Source organism: Natator depressus, chromosome 16 (assembly GCF_965152275.1).
Source record: "Natator depressus isolate rNatDep1 chromosome 16, rNatDep2.hap1, whole genome shotgun sequence".
Taxonomy (NCBI): domain Eukaryota; kingdom Metazoa; phylum Chordata; order Testudines; family Cheloniidae; genus Natator; species Natator depressus.
Genome location: NC_134249.1, coordinates 22,808,933 through 22,828,747, shown reverse-complemented (window position 1 = coordinate 22,828,747; position 19,815 = coordinate 22,808,933). Strand labels below are relative to the sequence as shown.

Here is a 19,815-nt window from a genome sequence, read left to right as displayed (position 1 = left end):
TGCGTACACAGAGATGGTGAGATGGAAATATATGGAGAGAGTCCTAATGCATTCAGTACTGATGCATGCATTATAAAATGGACATGAAATGTTTAAACCTCTCATTTATTATACCATACCTCTTTTCCACTGAATGCTCCCAACTCTTGATCTCTGAAGAGTAAGAGATGAGGAGTAGGAGGTGAACTCTGTTTTCCTGTATGGTAGTGTAGAGCACGATCAGTAAGAAATTAATCGGCCCAGAAAGGCAATAAAATAATATGTCAGCTGACAAAGACAGTCTGATCTAGACATCTTCAATAGAATATCAATATTTGATACAAAAGCTCTTACGTTCAATGACGTGGGAAGATGGTTAAATTTTTATTTCAACATATGATTTCTGCTAGAAGGCCTAGAGTACACTTGATATACACATAATGTAAGCAGTAATTTGATTTGTGACCCATTAGCAACAACGCATTTTTCCCCAAAATAAGATTTGTGGGATGTTTTTCGAGACAGTCATAAAAATACAGTAACTTAACTTTGTAGTAATGTTCCTGAAAAATGCGACTTTAAGCGAATCCAATTTCCCCATAAGAATTAATGTAAATAGCGGGGGGTTAGGTGCCAAAGAAAATTTTTTTTGCCAGATAAGACTACACTCACTCACTCACTCACTCACTCCACACGCTCACTCTATAAGTTTTAAACAATTTAATACTGTACACAGCAATGATGATTGTGAAGCTTGGTTGAGGTGATGAAGTCAGAGGGTGGGATATTTCCCAGGGAATGCCTTCGTGCTAAATGATGAACTAGCAATTGGCTGAGCCCTCAAGGGGTTAACTCATTGTTAATGTAGCCTCACATTCTACAAGGCAGCAGGAATGGAGGGAGGGGAGACAGCACAGGAGACAGACACGCGTGCGTGTGTTAAGTACACTGACCCACTCTTAAGTACACTGCCTGCTCTCTCCTCCTGAGCCCTGTCGTGTGTCTGCTCTATGGAGATGGGATAAGCAGGGTGCAGGAGCAAGGGGGAGGGGGACACCCTGACATTAGCTCCCCTCTTCTCCCCTCCTCCCTCCCCCCAGCAAGCAGGAGGCTTGGGGAGCAGCTCCAAGGCAGAGGGCAGGGGCAGCATATGTCAGTGGGGGGAGGGACAGCTGAACTGCAGGCAATTGATAGCCTGCTGGGCGGCTGCTGCACAGGGAACTTAGGGGAGCTGATAGGGGGCTGCTGGTCCACCCTGGTTCCAAGCCCCCACCAGCTTGCTGCAATGGGCTGCTCTTCTGCAAGCAGTGGACAAAGCAGGCGGCTGCCAGACGATGTTATAAGGGAGCATTGCACAACTTTAAACGAGCATGTTCCCTAATTGATTAGCAATGAAACAACGTTAACCGGGGCAACTTTAAGTGAGAATTTACTGTATGTGTATCACATCTTTATTTTGCATCTTTATAAAAAGAAAATTAGCGCTGTACATGAGTTAAAGGACTAGGAGCCAGGACTTGTGGGTTCTATTCTTGTCTGTGTCACTGCTGCAATTAGTGACCTTGAGCCAAGATATTTTGCTTCACTGTGTCTGTTTGCCCATCAATAAAATGGGATAATACTGACTATGCCAAAGGTGTGTTTATAAGGTTTAATATGTATATAAAGTAAATTGTGATCCTCCAATGAAAGGTGTATGTAGCCAGGTATTTTTGTTAAAACTGGTACTAATTGTCTTTCTGTAAAGTATACTAGAGTGCTGGGCAACTTTTTGATCATCCTTCCCCCCCCCCCCCCCCATTTACCAATTAAATTCTGAACATTTGCTATCTCTCTTTGTGTTGTCTTTTAACATTGGGTATATCGAAATGATAGTGGAACTGAAGGTCTAATCCTATAGCTGTATATCCTGCCAACCACATCATATCTTCAGACTTAAGCAAATCCAATTTCTGACTTAGTTGAAGTGATTTGACTTGATGTCATGTCCTCATAGTGACTATCTATACAACACTGGATTATCTGGCTAGCCCACAGTAATGCTAGTACTCTGCAGCGGGATGAATTTTTGGAAGAACTAAGTGTTGGTTCTATATACCAGGGGTTCTCAACCTTTTTCTTTCTGAGGCCCGCCCAACATGCTATAAAATCTCCATGGCCCACCTGGGCCACAGTAACTGGTTTTCTGCATATAAAAGCCAGGTCCGGCCTTATGGGGTAGCAAGCAGGGCAGTTGCCTGGGGCCGCATGCCACAGGGGCCTCCGCGAAGCTACATTGCTCAGGCTTCAGCTTCAGCCCCAGCGGTGGGGCTTCAGCTTTCTGCCCTGGGCCCCAGTGAGTCTAATGCTGACCCTGCTTGGAGGACCCCCTGAAACTGTTCCCAGCCTGCCAGGGGGCCCCAGACCCCTGGTTGAGAACCACTGCTATATACCATGGCGCACTTGTTTATACATCTGATGGACTCTGCTGTAATTAAAGAAAAATGAAGTTTTTAAGCATTGTTGAATTCTTGTTTTTTAGGTCACCAAAAGGGATGAAGATTCTTCTCTGATGCAGCTTAAAGAGGAATTTCGGAGTTATGAGGCTTTGCGAAGGGAACATGATGCCCAAATTGTCCACATTGCCATGGAAGCGGGACTTCGAATATCACCAGAACAATGGTCTTCCCTCCTTTATGGCGACTTGGCACATAAGTCACACATGCAATCCATTATTGACAAGGTTTGTCAATGGGGTAGATTTAGTATCCTTTTCTTGTTAGATTTAACAATTAAAGGGTATAATAATGAAGCAGTTTTTAAACTATTATAACCTCTAATTTTAACTACGTTTTAACATGACTAGAGAGTAGGATGGCTGTTTTTTTGTACGTAATCTTTATGTACAAAGCCCTTTCAGAATTTTTAGTGTTTACAAAGGTCACAGAGAAGCAGTGCAAAAAATCACTTTTTCTAGTTGTCTTATGATGAAGCTTCATAGGGCAGATTCTGAGCTGAGAATTGTAATCTCTCACCACTGATAATCACCATATGCAATCTGAAGACACTGCCTGTCTCATTTTGGAGCCCATCTCTCTTGAAAGAAAATGAGAATACTTTTTCTGTTAAAATGTCCAGTTTATAGAATGAAGAGCATTAATGTCACTTTTATTTTCAGCTCCAGTCTCCAGAATCATTTGCAAAAAGTGTACAGGAGTTGACAATTGTCTTGCAACGTACAGGTGATCCAGCAAACTTAAACAGACTTAGGCCTCATTTAGAGCTTCTGGCAAACATAGATCCTAATCCAGGTATGTAAATGGTGCTAATAAATGTAAATTTTTTCCCTTTCCTTTTTAATGGAAAATATAACTCTACTGGTAACAAATTCTGTTTCTGCTCTAAACAGTTCCCATCAATTGATGTTTTTAACCTGCTGTTGAAGATTTTCCTCTTAATCCTTGTACTGGATGTTTCTGGTGTAATGTAAAAGTTGTCTCATTTAAGATGATGATGATGGAATTATTGTTAAAACATGCTTTCAATTTGTCAATTGTAGATGCAGTTTCTCCAACATGGGAGCAGCTGGAAAATGCAATGGTGGCAGTGAAGACTGTGGTACATGGGCTAGTGGACTTTATTCAGAACTATAGTCGAAAAGGTCATGAAACACCACAGGTGACTATATTTAATTACCACCTGTATTTCTGAGTGTTCTGTGACGCTGTAACAAAAGGGCTTAACTTATTTTGCAAAATTAATGTTGATGTAAAACATTTGTAGCCTACTCAGGCTTTCCACTGCCATGAAATAAAGTAGGATTAATATCCCAGGCCCATGTTCCCTGAGCAGGGAGTATCTAATGCAATTCACCAAGATCCCTTCTAGCCAATTAAAAATAAACATTGGATTGGATTCTCTATGGTATTAATCGATCTTCCTTTTGTAGGAAAAATGGTATCTATTTATTAATACAATACTTTAAGGATGGACTTGGGTAGAACCCCTAGGGTTCTAAAAAGAATGCATTAGGACCTCTCCTGATTGACTGACTGGCAAATTAAAACAAGCCATACTTATGTGATGTCAGCTTAGAGTAGACTCCCTGCACATGATGTCTGTAGTTAGTAAAGTATGACCACAAGGAACACTTGATTTAAATCTTAGTGAATTTTATCTGTTACGTGTAATATAAAGCTATACTGGGACTATTTTAACCTTTCAGACTCCAGTGGTGCCACATTAGTTAGCTCAATACTTGCTCACTGAGGTTTCTTGTCTTGCTTAATCAAGACAATTGTTATTCTGGTACCTTTTAAACAAATGAAGAAAAAACATACAAGAAATATTAAAATTATAAGAACTCCTCAGTCAGGGTGTCCACTGTACATAGGTGATATAATTTACTTGTAATGGGCTCATTATGCAATCGTTTTATAAATATATCTTTTTAGCCCAATTGGTTATGTTCCATCCATTTTTATACATGTATACGAAATACCAAAACTTTGAAGTTAATTGTTTAAATAACAGAGAAGAGCAAGAATAATTTTTTAAAATGTTAGTTTAAGGGATAATACGTTACAAAAGAACCCTAGACCATCAGCATATAGGACCATCAGCATGCAGATCCTCCTGTATCCCTTCTATGATCTGAATGTCCATACTCTGTTCCTTCTGCAACCACCCAAACCAAGCACGTAGCATCTTAAGTAATTGCCATCCATTCAAGACTCTCCCCTCCATATAAAACTATACTGTGAGCCAGGATCAAGGCCTTTTTGCATTTCATCATTTTCTAACTTAAACTTTACCATTCTTCCAGATTTACATTCTTTCCCACTCTGACGTCTGGCAATTATTCTGTCTGTGCTACGTAAAAAAATGTGAATTGATTGTTTCTCAACCTTACTTAATGCTAGATTCCCTGGACAGATGGAAAAAAAGAGGGAAAATAGTGCAGCTCATTTGACTAAAGAGCACAATAAACTTTTCTCAGAACATTTTGCTTTCTGACACTAAGATAAATGTATCCATCAATTTCCTTTCTAGTGACACTTTTAGCACTGGAGCCAAGGACACTCCTTCCTCTGTCATACATCCAGTGTGACCTGTGAGAAAGCTGACATTAGGGGTCTTTTCTTTCCTTCTTTCTAATCATTGGTTCGCAATCAATGCTGGAAACATGTACTGGTCCACCAGTGTGTTCTTCAGTATATTAAGATCTACAGATCTGACCATGAGTCTTTTGCCTGCTTTCAGGCTACAGCTCGGAGCTGTGAATTGCTGGTTCAGGGATTTGCCCCTCCTAGTGAAGAGCTGGCCAGTTTATTCGATGGAAGGATTGATCTCACTGCTGTTGAGTTTAAGGATTGTTGGATCTAAAACTTTTCAAAACTAAAATGAAACCTAATATCTGTTGCAATTGGGCTTAAATTTGGCTGGATCTGTCAAACTTTGGGGTTGGCTTTTAGGACTGAGCACTTAATTATTTGTTTGTCTTCGTTCCTGAGGCTTTGAGCATCGCACTTTGTGGCATACCTTTTGCAGCTTTTCTTTGATCCCAGCATAACAGACATACAGACAGAGAAGCCTAAGGTGAAATTCTGCTTGTCCTGCATCTCTTCCCCCATCAGAGTGTACAGATAGTGAACTCTGCTAACTTTGTGGCCAAGGTAGGCCCCCAATACAGGAAAGGATCTCCTAGGTTGTCTTCCTCTGGACCAGGAGAGAATCAGGGCTGCAGAATCAAGGAGGTGGCGAGTGATGCACTCCTTCGCACAAGGCGGGAAATAAGAGAAGCAGGGTGGTTTCTCTGAGCCAAAAATCACTACTGCCAAACTTCTTGAGAGTGACTTGTAAGCTACTGCTCCATCTTCTCCATCTCCCGCTGCAGAGATGGGGAAGGAGGACTGAGATAAATGGCATGGTGGAAAGAGGTTTCTCCAATAAGCCTGCCTTGGGATCCAGTGCTGATGACAGTGGGTGCCCTCCATTTCAGTGGCCAGTGCAGGGCCACAGAAAACAAACAAAAGATCTAGTTGACAAGATTACATTGAGCACTTAACTTTTTATGCCTTACTTACAGGCATTAGCCAGCCCCCCTTTTTTTATGGGGACCTCTCACCTGGGCTTCTCTCATCCAACGAGTTCCTGGCATTCGGGGTATACAGAGGTCCCCCACTGGCAACCATATGGCTGGCTGGTGTGCACTTCCTCTCCTCCAAGACTTGTTTCTAACTGCATTGACAAGGGGATCAAAGGAACACGGAGCAAACCAAAGGGAAAATCCTTGAAGGAGATCTACACCTCTGGCTCCCCAGGACATTACTTAGCCCTGCTTCAGATATCCTTATCTCATATGGACAAAAGCTGTAGAACAAAAACCAAAGAGGGATCTGATCTTCACTGCCTCCCCAAGAGGCTGCACAACCAGAATGAACCCTGTTGTTTTTAAGTTCAGAGTCAGAATCTTTCAGTGTCTTTCAGACTCTAGTTAAAGTTTCTGTAGGGTGCAGGCTCCCTGTCCAAAGCACTCATCTAGAAATAAAATGGCAAAGAAAAGTTATTATGAAGAGGGCTGAGTCTTCTTCATGGGAAGAAGTTCAGCTCTCCAGGTCAGAACTGATGAGACAAATAGGGAAATATAAGAGAGACTCTTCTTTTGGGAATACTTGAAGACCAACTAAGGCGAATAACTGCTGCCTGGGACCTTCCTACAGAGGAGCCTTCTATTTTAAAAGAAGTGGAAAAAAGACAGGCAGCAAAGTGAAAAGAATGAGAGGGCCCGAAAAAACCCAGGCTCTGTGGCATGGTGGATAGTGCTGCGGACTTCTAATAATAAGTGTTGTGGATTTGTATCCGACTAGTTACCAACAGACAGGTAAGTGGATTCCTGTCTAAGAAGGGCATTATAAAGCAGCTTCAGCAACACTGTGGGCCTCCGCAGCATCCACCCCCTCCACTTGAGTAATTGTACCATGGGTAGACATGTCCAGCTTCCTCTCAGGGAAAGTCAAAAAGCCATGGGGGCTACCAGCAAACATTCAGAAGATATCCCTGGCTTCATTGTTTATCTTGGATGCCTCTTTCAGTGGTTTTCATTTCTCAGGTAGGGTCAGCAACACAGGCATGTTCTTGAAAAGCAGACACCCAAGCAAAGCAACTCCTGTCAACATCACTATGTGCTGGAGAAAAACTTAGGGAGCGCTGATGGACAGAGGTAGTGGCTGAGACCAAGGGTGGGGAACAGAAGGAAACTCTTCCATCTGCAAGGCAGTATGGATGGAATAAAAGCCCAACTGTATGGTCAGTCCTCCTAATGCCATTCTGTGAGCAGGTACAACTAAAAAAATCAGTAAAGGAAGGTGTAAAAATAAATTTAAAAAACCCCTACTCTTTCCTGTCACGTGACCCTGGCACATCCATTCAGAAACAGTCTGATTGGCAGCAGACTCTTCTCCTTTACACACACATGTCTACCTGTCACACTGGGCAAATAGGTGTTGGACACACACACTCAGTAGAACTAAACAGAATATCAGGCACAGATTTGTTTTATCCTCAGTATTAACTGTTGATATATGCATTATATATGATGTAAGGATAGGATTTTCAAAGCCAGCTAAGAGAGATGGATCCCAAAATCTCCACCTAAAAATATGTATATGAGGGATAGGATTTAGTTCTTATCCCTATCTCCTTCAGTTTTGGGGTGATAAAGGCAGTTCTTAACTCATGGGAGGCATTCCTTTTCATCTGAGAATTGGTTGGAAGGATGTTAATTGAGTAGTTCTCTTGCTGCCCTCTGGATTGGAGAGTAACAGAAACCTACTATGTGATCAGCCTGCAGGAATTTTACCCTGGTATTATGAGGTAGACAATACAAATCTGTCATAGTTTTGCTTTAAAACAACTGAACACAAATATGTTCCTTTAGAGCTTTCCTCTGTTCCAGTGGTTCCCGGGGTGAGGGGGAGGCAGAGGTGTTGCGAGAGCCCTGGTTATATTGCATTAAAATTAAACTGAAAATTTAATTTAAAAACGTTTTTAATTTATAAGGGGGGGAGGGTTACACTCAGTCTTGCTGTGTAAAAGGGGTCCCCAATACAAAAATTTTGAGAACCTCTGCTATATTCCTGTTGATTATGACCCCTAAAATAAGAAGGGGTATTTTCCTGAACTGAAACTTTCACGGGGGGGTGGGGAGCGCGCACTCAAAATTCAGATGTATGATTCCTAGGAGGTTGGGGTTGAGGTGTTGCTCAGGATTATGAGGGCTTAATGATCCTGAAAGACATGGCATCTTGTAATTAGTACCTGACAAATTCATGATTGTGAGCAAAATTTTCTGAATGCAGTACACAGCAGAGTTAGCCACGATGAGCTCAGTGTGACAAAAGGGTATTCGTAATGTCAGTGAAAAACTTCCTTATCTAAAGGGGTGATTGAGAATGAAAAATGTCAACATTTGCATGTCTGTATTTATATATTTTTTTAAAACTACTTATATTTAAACCTGTATTGGATCTTAAGTGGGATTTTTTTTTTTTGTATTTTTAAGCCGCAACCAAATAGCAAATATAAAACGAGTATGTGCCGAGATCTGCGCCAGCAAGGGGGATGTCCACGAGGAACTAACTGTACATTTGCTCACTCTCAGGAAGAGCTTGAAAAGTAAGTCTGGGGATGGTGTCGTTCTTTCCATCAAATCAAGGCAGCTTTCATTAAATCTTGAAAGTAGCTTCCTTTTTGTGTGAATTCATTTCTAGGGATCCTTGAATTGCAAGAGAACTGTTTGTGCAAATTAGACCTGTTAAAAATAGCATCTATAAATAAATTGCCAGAATTCCCCTTTACTTAACTCTCAGAATATAGCAGAATCAAAATTTTCCTGCACAAAATTATTGACTCTGGGCCTGGCACCTTAAGAGATCTGCAATGGTGCAAACTGAGGAATAGTACCCATTAATCAGCAGTTCTTTATTCCTGACTCAATTTACCAAATATCTCATGTATAACTTCATAAAGCTATTTCCACCCACACCCATCTCCAAATTAACAACTCAGATTCCTCTCAGAGGCTGAGTTGGTTTTTTACTGTAGAGTGAAATGTCTGATGATCTACTTGTTTCCTCAAACTAGTGCTCATGGTTTAAGTTAAATTGTGAAGTGCTGTTAATGATATCCCGCTTATCCCTTCTGTCATGTCAGTTTTACAAATGCATTAGACTGCACAATGTAAACTCCTTTATCAGATTTGTCTTTGTAAATATAGGTATCGTTTGAGGAACAAAAAGATCAGCGCGACTGTGAGAACGTTCCCTCTCCTAAATAAAGTCGGTGTCAACAGCACTGTCTCAACCACAGCAGGAAATGTAATCTCTGTCATAGGAAGCACTGAATCAACAGGAAAGATGGTGCCGAGTTCCAATGGGATTGCAAATCTGGAAAGTGGTGTTCCCCAATTGATTCCTCGCTGCGCTGAAACCTCCTTAAGAGTTCTGGAGAATGTCAAGAAGGGGGGAAAGTCTGGAGCCAGTGGTCAAAATGCCTCTGGGTCTCCTACAGAATCGCTATCTGAAAAGTATGTATTGCAATGGGCTAAAAGAATTGGGATCAAATATTCTAATGTCCACATTTTGCATTTTTCCTATTCTTGCAAGCAGAAGAGAGGTGATAAAGGTCTGAATTATGTTCATGAGTAGTTTCTGTTTTAGTCTTTGCTACTGAGTGAGTTATAGATACTGAACTCCGGTTCTGTTTTATGCTCTCCACATCTTGAAGGGCATATGTTTTTCTTTTCCTTGGGACTGAAGTAGCCAGTTGCCCTTTAAAGGGTAATATATAAGCCATGCATTTCAGAAAATCTACTGTAGCTCATGTGCAAGCCTAATAGAAGACTTTCCAAAGGGCACAGCAGTGCATTCTACCTATTGAAGTCCAGAGTTGAGCTTGAAGAGGGAATAGCCTCTTCTATGTGAGGTGTTAGCAGATGATATATCCAAGTAATGTGTCAGGTAGGAGGAAAAGGGGAGATGCACTGGAAATGCTCCTTGGTTGTGTAGCAATGCAAGGTCTGATTTTAGCATTGGAGATGTAATTTTGTTACTCAGAAGGTCAACCCGAGTTGTGTCAGTGCTTTAATTTTTAAATCTCATATAGAATGGCTAAATTGGTACAGCTCTCCACATCTGCTCTCTTCCCGTTTCCTGCACAGTATCTAATCTGTCATTGGGGTTATTCAGTTTAAAAACAATTTGCATCCATAATTTATTTCTTTATTGTAGAGTTGTACAGTATAGTCATTGCATTTCCAGTTATCAAAAATATTATTTTGTAGTCCTGGAGGTTTTCCAGGTATCACACCTTTTTAAAACTGTTTGGGTATTGTCCAAACAGCACTGGACCTCAGACCAGCTTTTTAATGCTTATCTGTTGTTTCCAGAACATGCTTTCAGTACTGGTATCTGAGCTCTAGGTACAAACTAAAAGGTTTAGATCAGCTTATGAGTGCATGATCTTCTCTTGAAGATTGATGCTATTATTAAAAAGCAGACTGTTGTATTTAAAAAATAATTGAAGTCTTCAGAAATACCAGTGGAGATAATGAGGAATTTGGGCTATGTCATACTGGAGTGTTTTTGTGTTTGAGTTAGAAATGACGAAAGATGAATACAAGTAATAAGTAGTAAATGCAAATCCATTTGATTTCTTTGCAATTCTTTTCAGTAAAATTTGCTCTCCACCCAAGACTCCTGTAAGCCAGGCAGCAGCTACCTCAGCTGGTGGTCCTAATATTGGAACAGAGATGAATTCTCTGCCTCCAAAATCCAGCCCATTTGTAACCAGAGTACCTGTCTACACTCCACATTCTGATAATGTTCAGTATTTTCAAGATCCTAGGACACAGTTGTCCTATGAAGTTCCACAGTACCCACAGACAGGTGAGTGACATGGTTGCTGAACCATAGGCAATCCTTTACTTTTGCCTGTATAAACTTGAATGGGTTTCAGTGTTTGTGCTTTCTAAATTTCTTCAAATCCCAATGGCACCAAGTTCATGTGGGGCTTATTTGCTAGGCCTCCTGGTTTCAGCAGAGCCCAATACCCAAGCTTTCGAACTCTGAATATTATGATTGAGTAAAGAGAGGGCCGCAGAATGCAGGAGCATTGCTACACTCTTTGCATTATTTCCATATTTAACTAGAGAGGTCTCCAAAATTCCTTAAAGGAAGTTCAGCAACATTTAAACCATGCCTACTTATTGGAGAGGGGACAGATGTGTTGAAGATTGTGTTGTGGAGAAAAGTTGTTTGCTTTCCTTGTGTGAAACTCGTGAGGCTCCATCTTGTTTGCATCCTTCATGGAGCTGGCTTAGCAGACTCCTTTTATAGTGTCTTACTGGAAACACCACCCTTCCTCACCCCTCCATGTGTCCAGTTCTTTACTGCTTACCCACAATGAGAGCCAGTCTCTGCACTCCAGTGTGTATGGGTCTGACTTCAGTCTGTGTGCATCCATGGGCGGAATTTAGTTCAGGTTGTGCATTTCCCACTAGCATTTACAGACCTGAATAATTCAAGCTTTTCCCAAATCTTTTCTTGCCATCAGTGTACACAGACAGTCCCAGTGTGCCTCTCATAGACTGCACAAATGTCTGTATGCCCTTGAGGAGTGGTTTGTTTGAGTATTCATCTAGGCAGAGACCTGGGAGGGAGACACTCTATGTACCAAGTGCCTCTGCATACTGTGCTTGGTATTTTGGGAAGCTAACAAGCACCATGTTAGATAGAAGAAAGAGGTTCCTATTAAGTGCAGCCAAGAAAACTGCTGTATCATTTATTCTAACTTCAGGCAGGTCCCAGCTGTCGGAGTAGGGTATAGGAGGGGGAAATGATCTATTCTGCAATGTAAAAAATAAACCACTTGCCAGCTGATGGCTTAAAGACCCTCAGAATTCTTTAGACCCAAAATGTTGATATATAAACAGAGATGACAGACCTTTTTCTTTAAAAGTATCTATGTAACCTCATATATAAAAAATACACACACACATGTTAGGTTTGGAGAGGAAGTGCTAAATTGCCACCTGTTCTTGTAAAAGTGCTACCATATGGTGGAATATACCGCTCCTCTGCCCCCCTCCCAACAACGTCCGGTCCTGTGAACACACCGTACAGTGTTAGTACTGCCCCTGCAGACCAAGTTTTCAAACCTGCAGTGCTCATCCACAGAGAAGTGATGGAGTTCACAGGGGACCTGTAGAAACAAGACACTTTACTCTGAAGTCAGTATCAAGTGCTACTTAAAATTTTAGAACTGTTTTAAAATTCTGATCCTATTGAGACCAAATTAAATATGCTTTTTTCCAATTTTCAAGGATACTACCCACCACCTCCAACAGTACCAGCTGGTGTGGCTCCCTGTGTTCCTCGCTTTGTGAGGTCCAGTAACGTTCCAGAATCCTCCCTCCCACCTGCTTCCGTGCCATATGCCGATCATTACAGTACATTTCCCCCTCGAGAGCGACTGAATTCTCCTTACCAACCTCCTCCTCCACAACCGTATGGACCAGTTCCTCCCGTCCCTTCTGGAATGTATGCTCCGGTGTATGACAGCAGGCGCATCTGGCGTCCACAGATATACCCAAGGGATGACATTATTAGGAGCAATTCTTTACCTCCAATGGATGTGATGCACTCATCTGTCTGTCAGACATCACTGCGCGAAAGATATAATTCGTTGGATGGGTATTACTCCATGGCTTGCCAACCTCCAAATGAGCAGAGGACTGTGCCTTTACCAAGGGTAGGTGAGAGTGGAAAAGAAAAGGATATGATTTACTTTAAAAGTCATGACCGAAATCATACTACCTAATTAGCCCAGAGCTCTTTTCTTGCCTTGGGTTACACTTGTCAAGCAGCAACCCCAAAACAAGTTATTTTTCAAACCATAATAGGCAGATCTTTGTCCTTTTGGGTAGGGCTATCTTAGACTCCTTTGCTTACAAACACACATCAGCTGAATTAATTACACACATCCTAGACGTTGCCTACTCCCATTTCTTTGATTCACATTATGACATGACTCTATGCATTGAGGAAGACGCTTTGGATCCAAGATGCATCTCCCTCTGCCTAGGTCCTATAGTGACACCTAAAAATGGGACTCCAGTCCAAAGGATCCTGATCCAGGGATGTCAAATGTATGGTCTGCGGGCCAGATCTGGCCTGCTAAATGTATTTATATAGCCCAGAGGATATAGTCAGATTGTTCAGAATCTCAGCTGTCTTTTTTTTTTAAGTACATTTCTAGCCCTTGTGGTTGCAGAGAAAACCTTTAAAATGTAAACTTAATGTAATCAATACAGTAATGTTTGCTTGCATGTGCAGATGGCTTCTGACAATAACTCCGGGGGTTTGAACTCTCCTGCCCCTATATTAATCTCATTGGCGTGTCAGTTCCAGTGATGACACTTCAGTTGGAACCTTAACTGTTTTATTGCAGAGCATTTTAGCATATGGACTGGGAAATAACAGGGAGTTAAACCCAAGGGGAGGTGGGAATTAGGAGTTGCTGCAGAGAAGGAAATCCAAAGGAAAGAATAAAGGAGATGCAGATACAGGAGGATGGAAAAGGAAGAAAAAACAAAGGGAAGAATTAGTGGTGGCGATACAAGGGAGCAGATTTTCACACTGAGTGATGCTGAGTATGACGATAATGTACTGAATAAAAAAATACCTAAAAGTTGAGTTACGGTGTAATGGCCAGATTATCCCCTGGATCGCACTCTGAATCTCCCAGTGACGTCAGTGGGAGATCACAGTGGGGATGAGGGGCAGATGGCTCCTAAATTTATAGCAGGGCCTACGAACCATAATTAAACATGGACTGAATTTGACACCATGCTGTACACGTTCCTTACCTTGTCTCCATTGTTTTCTCTCCTGTATACAAATATATGCCTTCCGACTGGTATTTGGTAAGGTAGCTGTGACTGTTCCTTGCTTATTCTTCCATGTGTTGGCAGCTATGAGAAACCTATAAATTACCTGCATGATCCTGCTGTGAATATTCATACATTGATGCCCTCCTCCCGTTGTTTACTCTAGGAGCCTTGTGGTCACCTGAAGACCAGTTATGATGATCAGTTAAGACGGAAGCCAGAGCAATGGGCACAATACCACTCTCAAAAAACACCTCTTGTGTCCTCAACCCTTCCTATGGCAACACAATCTCCAACACCACCTTCTCCTCTCTTCAATGTTGACTTCAGCACAGAGGTGAGAAACCAAAGAATTTCATGGTACTTTTGCTTCCTTTTTCTGCACTTAACAGGAGAGCTTTTCTGTCTCACTCTTCTGTGATCTATTAGATCAAGTTCATTCCCCTGCAAGTACAAGATATAATCTCCCTAATAAAGAAAATATTGGATATTAAGCTGATGTTACACTTGATCACTGACAGAAGGCCAAAATTAAGCGAAGAATTGGTTTAACTTAAAGGCAGCTTAACTTTATAGCACAGTGTTAATATATTGTTAAGACTCTTATACCGTAGTATGGAAACTGGTGTAGAGTTTCACACAGATCTCCTATGCAGTTAGAGTAATAAATCATATCAACAGCATATCACAGACACCAATTGTAATTAACTGTGATTGGAGCCTCTTATGAACCTTCAGATTTCTCTGTAAAGCACAGGTGATACATTTTTTCCATTAGGAAGAACCCTTCCATTTTATTTTCTTGTTCTTAATGGCGCTATCACATGATGAGAAAGTTCATATGTGCCTGTAATCCCAAAGAATGCGCATACTGAAATGAAAAATGACAAGGCCCTTGTAAAACATTTAGCTGTGTGGTATGACAGTAGCAAAATGGAAGTGAGGCTTAGGAAGCAAGGCATAAGAACTGGCAGTGTGTCTTGGAGGAGAAAATCCCAATCTTGCATTCTCTTTTTCTATACACCTAAGAATGAAAATATTCAAAATAGATCTTGGCTAAAAATCCCCTTTGTTGGTGTTTATTCTAAGTTACCGCAAATAGTTATTTTAAGGGTTACGTATTGTCACAGATCTGCCATCAAGTCCTGGTTATGGCCTTACTCAGGCTGGAGATTTCTGAGTTTTGTTCTACCAAGGTTTGCTTGATATAACTTTAGTACAGGAAAAATGCATTTCTTTCTCTTAAGTTTTCACTACCCTAGTGATTTGCCCCAAATACAGTCATTAACGTGCACTGGTGCCAACCCAAAGTGTCAGGAGGCAAAGCAACTATTTGTACAGGTGAAGCTTACTCCTGCTTGGAAGCAGTAAGCTTCTCAGGTTCAAAATGTGGCTTACAGTGGTTTGTGCTAAGGGTTGATGCAGATTTACCAGTGGTTGGCCGCTGATGGCAGAAATTGAGGCAAATCCCCAGCATGGACACGGCCTTAGACTACCTGCTTCATGTCTTGAAGCAGATTGATTTAATAGTTCACAGTAAGCAGTTTTTCCTATATAAACACTTAAATACTAAATTTCCTTTGTTTCCTGTACCTTTTTTTCTTCCTTTTCAATAGTTCTCGGAAAGTGTTAGTGACTTGAGTGGTACTAAATTTGAGGAAGACCATCTTTCACACTACTCACCCTGGTCCTGTGGTACTATTGGTTCCTGCATAAATGCCATCGACTCAGAGCCCAAGGATGTAATTGCCAATTCAAATGCTGTGTTAATGGTATGGCTGTTCTGTGCTCTGCCTGCTCACTCATGGGGTGGAAAGTGCTGCAAGTGTTTCCATTTGATTGCCAAACTTAATTTGATTGCCAGGCCTCGTGTAAATAAACTAAAATACTAAGTCTTGAGGTTAAACTGGTTCAGCTCATTTTAAACTGTTTGGAACAAACTTTTGCCGAGCGATGTAAACAAACTATCCTCTTATCAATGAAAAAAATGCAGTGGTGTTTATAACATTCTTAGATTTAAGACAAACTACTTTAATACCAAATCAGTGTAAATAAAATTTACTGTTGGCCATAACATCTTCAGTAAATAATTTATAATTCAGGACTCCTATTCCTCAGACCTTTTTGTTACACTGAAGAGATGAATGGATGGACTACTACGAGGCTGTATAATAAGGATTTCCACTTCTGGTCAGGTTGCTTGCAAAACTGTGCACCTTCAGCCGTTTCTTCCTCCACTCATGAATAGCGCTTCCCATTTAAGAGATGTCTACAATAGTGTAATAGTGACAGGACAAATCCTGGTGGATTTGATGGCCTAGCATGGGCCAATGTGTCAGAGTTAGGCAGACATCTCCATTGGATTAATAGGATTCCAGCTAACTTTAAGTGAGGTTCTCAGAACTGCTTGGCCTTGAGCAAATTATTTTTTTTCTCTTTGGGGATCTGACCAGATTTTCTATTCCATCTTTCTCATTGTTTCAGATAATTTTTATTTTGAAGTGAGTGCCTTCAGCAGTGTTAGCTCTACAGAGAAGATATGAAAAAGCTAAAACTTGCACTACACACCATAGAACAGAGTATTCTGCATGAACTTTAATCATTTATTTCGTTTGTGTAATTTCCCTTAAACATAGTTCTCGCTCTGCTAAAAGGCTTTTGGAATGTACGTATCCTCCTACAGTAAAAAAAACAACAAAAAAACCCAACCATGAAACCTTGAAATATATGGAAATATAATTGAACAAAAATACAGCATAACCTTGTTTTATTGGACTGAAATTGGGTACACAAAATTAATTGAGGTTTGAATAAACTGGAGATTAAAACCTATTTAATGCACATCCAGGGAGATGACCTCATTTTGGATAAGTAAGGTCTCATATGCATATTGGGGATTACTGTCCTACTCTGGTATGATCAAGTAGCTGCCACTCGTGCATCCTGCACTATAAGGGTAATCATGTCTCAATTCTCTGCTACCTGTACCCCACCTTCCTCCAGTATTAGCAAGGATGTTGAGGGTGATACTGTGGAAATGGTGTTTTACAGCAGCTGGGCTTTTTTTCTGAGAGGAAACGGTAAAGCTTTTAAAAAAAACAGAAGTGTGTTCTGTTCCACTGTTAATCACTGTCTGGTGCCAGCTGGCCACTAAATCACAATAGGTAAGAGTCATTATGTCCCTTCTCAGCTTGTTGGCTGGTCAGGTTGGTGCTAATCACCTTGTGTAATAGTGGTTATTTAATGACTGCTGGCCTTTTGAATGGCCCAACCAAATGTGTTGAGTTGCAAATCAGCCTCTTGTACCTTCTTGTCTCTCCTAAACGTATAGGATTTGGACAGTGGAGATGTTAAGAGGAGAGTTCATCTGTTTGAAACTCAAAGAAGGGCAAAGGAAGAAGATCCTATAATTCCCTTTAGTGATGGACCGATCATCTCCAAGTGGGGTGCAATCTCCAGATCATCCCGCACAGGTTATCACACAACAGATCCTATTCAGGCCACTGCTTCCCAAGGAAGTGCTACTAAGCCCATCAGTGTATCAGGTACAGTAAATGCTTCTTATTGCCAGCACCGCATAACACCACACAGGCATTTAGATTACTGCAGTGGACAGTTAATAACTCTGTGTATATCCATATTCTCTTATTGAAACTGGGAAGACATTGAATTGTACCTTAATTTTTTATAGATTATGTCCCTTACGTCAATGCTGTTGATTCAAGATGGAGTTCCTGTGGCTCAGATTCTACTTCATCAGCACGCTATATAGAACGGTATGAACTTTCCTTAGTGGCATTTGTTCAGACTGTTGTTCTATAATTTACAGCTACTCTAAAAATCCCAGGCAGAAGGAAAAAAAATCTAGAATATGAATTACCTAGTAATTTTAAACGTGGCAAGTGCTTTGGCTTTATGCAACATCAAGCATTGGAATTACCAATTCCAATAATTAAACTAGGGTAAATCTGATGTAGCTATTGTTAGCATCGGTGTGCTGAAGTGGACCGGTCACAGAAGTGGGAACCAGCGACTGTTGAGCTGTAATCCCAATCCAGATATTGATTGCCATATGCGGCCTTCAGCAAGTCACTTAAATTCTCTGCCTCAGTTTCCCTCAGGGTGGATTTGATTTAAATCATCTTTTAAATCATTTAAATCACTAGTCAGGAAGACTTGATTTAATCATGGATTTCTACATAAAAGTGCATTCTTGTTGGTTTGTATAACCTTATACATATTCTTCACAACTCGGAAATAGATGTAGGTTTCATTTTTAGAAGATTTATTTTGAAAACTTTTCAGGTTAGCTTTACAGCTATATCAGAAAATGAATGATTGTTTGCTTATTTCATTTACCAAAGGTAATTGAAGCAGCTATTTATGAAGTCATTGAGAGTGAACTATCTCCAATTCAACAGGTTAATCATTAATATTTGGAGGATTTTCTTGCCATGCTGTATTAGGAGGAGGACATCACCAGACAGACATTTAAATTGTTTTATTTAACTAAAACAACAACATTTTTTTTTCTTCAACAGGAAACATATAATATTTTAACAAAACAAGCATATGAATTTTTGAATTTAGTTAAACATTCAAGTTTTTTGAAATCAGGTTTGTTTTTCTTAAAAAAAAATTTTTTAACTAAAATAGTTAAATGAAATATTTTTTTAAAAAACACAAAAATTAAATCGACTCTGTCAGCCAGGTCAACATGAGAAACTTAAAGCTGCTTTTTTCTTTAAAGGGAAAGATTCCTAGTTACTGATTTTAAAATATTGGCTTCTGCAGCTAACTCAGTCGTCTTCACCTTCATTTTCCTATTTGTTCATAATCTGGAAGAGAAAAACAACCTTCCCTGCTTTTTCAGGTCCCAAATGATTTCTCAATTTGGAATGAATTAGTGCAAAGGAAGAAAATATTCTTGTGTCCCCAATCCATGAACTATTGGAACTCATTTACAAAACTTTTCTTGAACATTACATGAATATATTGTCTTATACTATAGAATTAGAATTTATAATCCCTATTCCATGATGAGATACCTTTGAGCTACAATGTATCTTAATTAAAACTATCTTTATATAGGTTTTTTCCTCAAAAAGCATTTTATCAAAAAAATCCGATTTAAATAAAAAAAATCTGATTTTTTTTTTTTTAAATCATTTATTTTACCCACCCTGGTTTCCCTATATGTAAAATGAAGGTACTTGCCTACCTCACAGGGGTGTTGTGAGGACTGACTAGGTAATGTTTGTAAAGTGCTAAGTATTATTTCATACACACCACTTTTATCCAGATGCCTAAGCTGTTTAGAGCTAAATTGCAAAGAATTGCAAATTGAGGGGTCATTGAGAAAACGATTCATTCTTTTATCACTGTCTATGACAATAACAGCTGCTTTTTTCTTTAAAGGGAAAGATTCATAGTTACTGATTTATCTGCTCACAGAAAGCATTCCAGTACTGGAGATCTACTGAGCATTGAACTACAACAAGTAAGATGATGTACCATTATTACAACTTTATATAATATAGTGTTTTTCATACAAACTATCTCAAAATGCTTTGCAGAATTTAATTGTACAATTACCAAAGTGACTGATAGGAATGAGAAAGCTAGAGTGTGTTCCTATTAACACTTAACACCAGGTTTGGTGCTTATTAACCTGAGCAGTCCCATTTATTTGAATAGGATTGCTCATGGCAGAAAGTGTCTTGTCTGTTAAGTATTGGTATTTGCAGGATCCAGCCCTGGGATTGGGGAAGAAATTTTTTCCCTGATATGTATTCTCAGAATACACTGCATACAAATATATAATTGCCTGTTTAGAGAGAGCTGTTCTTTGTGTGGGGAGGTTTGTTTTGCAGTCTAACAATACAAAGTTTAAATGTAGTTGAGTAACT

General features: G+C 40.1%; 1 protein-coding gene and 1 non-coding gene across 4 annotated transcripts in view; both read left to right on the top strand.

Moving 5' to 3' along the window:
• RC3H2 (ring finger and CCCH-type domains 2) overlaps window positions 1-19,815 on the top strand; it is a 34,901-nt gene that overhangs the window by 12,171 nt on the left and 2,915 nt on the right. For all 3 annotated transcript variants that reach the window (XM_074973614.1, XM_074973613.1, XM_074973615.1), the window contains 12 exons: window positions 2,501-2,701; window positions 3,137-3,269; window positions 3,518-3,636; window positions 8,522-8,634; window positions 9,236-9,544; window positions 10,690-10,904; window positions 12,341-12,768; window positions 14,073-14,243; window positions 15,523-15,678; window positions 17,238-17,451; window positions 17,598-17,682; window positions 19,325-19,406. In XM_074973614.1, the coding sequence (XP_074829715.1) occupies window positions 2,501-2,701; window positions 3,137-3,269; window positions 3,518-3,636; window positions 8,522-8,634; window positions 9,236-9,544; window positions 10,690-10,904; window positions 12,341-12,768; window positions 14,073-14,243; window positions 15,523-15,678; window positions 17,238-17,451; window positions 17,598-17,682; window positions 19,325-19,406 (2,226 nt within the window). The remainder of the gene's footprint in view (window positions 1-2,500; window positions 2,702-3,136; window positions 3,270-3,517; window positions 3,637-8,521; window positions 8,635-9,235; window positions 9,545-10,689; window positions 10,905-12,340; window positions 12,769-14,072; window positions 14,244-15,522; window positions 15,679-17,237; window positions 17,452-17,597; window positions 17,683-19,324; window positions 19,407-19,815) is intronic.
• LOC142000129 (small nucleolar RNA SNORD90) lies at window positions 2,921-3,035 on the top strand. The gene has a single exon (XR_012642176.1). It is a non-coding gene; the product is annotated as a small nucleolar RNA SNORD90 (small nucleolar RNA).